Source organism: Tenrec ecaudatus, chromosome 18, assembly GCF_050624435.1.
Source record: "Tenrec ecaudatus isolate mTenEca1 chromosome 18, mTenEca1.hap1, whole genome shotgun sequence".
Lineage (NCBI taxonomy): Eukaryota > Metazoa > Chordata > Mammalia > Afrosoricida > Tenrecidae > Tenrec > Tenrec ecaudatus.
This window is the reverse complement of record NC_134547.1, coordinates 19,429,510-19,432,797: the sequence shown is the minus strand read 5'-3', so window position 1 is coordinate 19,432,797 and position 3,288 is coordinate 19,429,510. Positions and strand designations below refer to the sequence as shown.

At 55.5% G+C, this 3,288-nt stretch overlaps 1 protein-coding gene across 1 annotated transcript; it reads left to right on the top strand.

Annotated features, from left to right (window-relative positions):
• Positions 1-716: 716 nt before the first annotated feature.
• LOC142431634 (interferon lambda-3-like) lies at positions 717-3,288 on the top strand. The gene is made up of 4 exons (XM_075536648.1): positions 717-771; positions 2,765-2,907; positions 3,012-3,095; positions 3,190-3,288. Exons 1-4 carry the CDS (start codon positions 717-719, stop codon positions 3,286-3,288), a joined length of 381 nt encoding a protein of 126 aa, XP_075392763.1.

Below are 3,288 nucleotides of genomic sequence, written 5' to 3'. Positions count from 1 at the left end.
CTGTCGGGACTGATGGAGGAAGAAGAAGCTTTTCGTTCCTGTAAAGATTTGCATTCTGGGAAACCCAGAGGGGAAGGCAGGAATCGACTCCAGGGCAGTGCATGGGCTGGGGTTTCATTGGTTTCTCTTTCTTCTCTGCGAGGCTCTGACTGGGACTCACCTGGCCCCACCCATACCTAGGAGCGTCTGGCCTCACCCATTCTTTCCTTCGCAGTCTTAATGTAGATTCCAATTGCCTTCTGGCTTCCTGTTTACACACATCAGCCAGGAGTGACCATCCAGCCCAGCTAACAAGCAGAGTCCCGCAGCCAGAGAGGCAGAAACGATGTATTTGCCCATGGCTGCAACAAGGGCCTTTACGTTGGTGACCGTGTGCTTGGATTGTCAGGAGCAAGCCGTATCCCCACGACCCAACCTGCCACCACCAGGAGAGGCCACCACATGGGCAGATTCAAATCCCCGTCCCCAGGGAGTCTGGACACCTTCAAAAGGACCAAGGAAGCATTAGTGAGCCTTCCCAACTTCTTGTGGTCGCCCAACTACGCCTTTCACCATCCTTCCTGTTAGGGGCCAATTTCTACCTCTTGTGCTACGGGCTAGCTGCCATCCTTCCTGTGGTGAGCTAGCCTCTAACCTTCCAGCGTTGGTTAACTTCTCTTCTGCTGTGGGCGAGCCTCTGCCCCGGCTCTCCAGGAAGAGTCGCCCTTGCTCAAGAAATGGAGCTGCGGCTCCCAAATCTTCCCCAGCACCTGGGACCTGGCAAGGCTGAGGGTGAGTTGTGGGTCACCTTGGCCATCTCTTGGCTCTCCCTGATCTCCCCTGATCTGTCACACGCCCTTATCACTGCTCGGCTGCTCCCTGGACCCTGCGCTTCCTCTGGGACCATCTAATCATCTCCCTGCCTGTCCCTGCTCCCCCCTCACCTGTCCCTCTCACCTCTTCTCTAACGCTTTCCTGCCTCCTCTCCTCTCCTTTCCCCTCCCCTCCTCTCCTCTCCTCTCCCATCGGTCCTTAGTCTGTCCCCACCAGAGCCAGTGACTGGCTCAGCTTCCCCGGTCTACTCTCAACACTGGCCTGCTCTGGCCCTCTTAACTCATCTCCTTCCATCCCACCGCTCATGCCTGTGTCCTTCACCATCTTTCTTTCAACGACTCACTGATTGTCTTCCAGCATCACCTGCTCTCGCATCCACAGCTCCCACCTGGGCATTGTACTGCCCTTCTCCTGGTTACCTCTGTCACCTGTCCTCTTCTCACAAACCCATCCTCTGTCCCTTCCACCTCTGAGGTAAAGTTTATTGTGCCAACCTGGCGGATAAACACGTGGGGTTAATTGAAGGGCGAAGAGATAAATGGCTCAGTGAGCCTCGCCTTTCTAGTTCTCGGGTCTCTTGCTTTGTGATGGTTGGACCAGGGTGAAGCTGCCTTAGCCAGGTCCCTGCTTCAGCTGGCAAGGCTCACTTCCTGTGAGACATCCCCAAGGAGAAGCCGCATGGACCTACCCCGATGCAGCCCTGGGTGCTGGAGCAGCCGTGTGGAGACCCCTGCCAGCGCTGAGATGCTCACACGTTCACTGATTCGGCTTTCCTCCTGCAGTCAGCATCATAGTGTGTGTTTTGTGAGATGGAGGAGGACTTTGTCGATTGGTGTAGGACATATGGGTTAATGCTGGACTTGTGGGCGTGGGCAGCACTGGGTTAGGATATTGTCAGGGGAAGCCAGCCCCTAACACATCATTACGGGTCCAATAGACACAATTGTACAGCAATAATAAAGATCATAGTAAAGTTATAGAGAGCATGAGAGATAGAAGGGAAGTGTTGAAGTAAATGGAGTCAGACAATGATTCATGGTAGCATGCTCACCTCAGCCCCACTTGATGGTCTACATGGAGGGAGAGAGTCTCCTCTTTAATGTTACCCCAAGCTTTTTATATTCTCCAGGGACGTGCAAGCCCCCTAAATACAGGAGAGGACATACATCACAGGGAGGGGTTGTGCTATAGGTAATTCAGTAATGAGAAGGGGTGGTCTAGGGACATACATGCAACAGTAAGAGGAGGAATTGGGGGGTATACATGTGATAAGATGGGCGGATAACTTAGCTTTGGATGTCACAGAGTCAGTCTGGCCTGTTCCCTGACTCAGTTGATAGAGATCATTATTGGTAGGGTGAGAATGCTTGGTCACAGGCCTCAGGGAGGAATAGTTTATTGTCCCTAGTAGCAGGGAGTGAGGCCCGCCATATAGTCTGGTGACTAACTGCCCTAGAGGCCTACCCTGTAGTCTGGTGACTAACTACCCTGGGGAGGATGTCTGTAAGCGTTTGACCTCTCCCCACAGGATAGTTTCTCGATGTGAACTTGCCCTTTATATAAAACTCACTCTTATACATACGTTTCTGTGGATTTGTTTCTTTAAAGTACCCAGACTAACACAACCTCTGTGACCCATGACTCCCCTTTCCGCTTCCCCGCTGCTCCCTGTCCCCTCATCAGTCTCCTTCTTGGCCTTTCTCCCACTGCACATCATTCCTCATGTCTCCCCATCTTCTCTCCCCGGCCCCCGACACCTCCCTTGCCCCCAGCACTAGTCTCCACCTCACTCCCCTCCTCACCTGCCCCATCACCTGTCCCATATCCTGCCCTGTATTCCCTACCTGTCTTTATTCACCTCCCCTCGCTCCGTGCCCGTCTCTCCTCGCCTCGCATTCTCATTTGGACTGCTGCTTGGGCTCCCCAGATGTCGTTTACCACCTCTCCTCAGGTGTGGGAGTGCCCATGGCCTTGGAGGCTGAGCTGGCCCTGACACTGATGGTCCCAGAGACGGTGGACAGGTCAGCCCTGGGGACGCTCCTGGACAGGCCTCTTCACACCCTGAGCCACATCCACTCGGAGCTCCTGGCATGTGTGAGTCCTCAGGGAGCCCAAGACCCTTCTGTGGGCTCTGGCCCTGCGGGACCCACCCCTGTGCCACCGGGCCCTGCCTCACACCACCCCTTCCCTCCCCACAGTTCCCAGCTCAGCCCACAGCAGGGCCCCAGGCCCGGGGCCGCCTCCACCGCTGGCTGCACAGGCTCCAGGAGGCTGAGAAGAAGGTGAGCGACTGGGAGGGGGGAGCCAGGGTTCTGAGTCGGGAGGAGGCCGATGGTGGGAGACCACTGCCTCATCGCCCACCCTCCACCCACACAGGAGTACCAAAGCTGCCTGGTGTCCTCGGTCACATCGAACCTCTTCCGCCTGCTCACGCAGGACCTGAAATGCATCGCCAGCGGAGACCAGTGTGTCTGA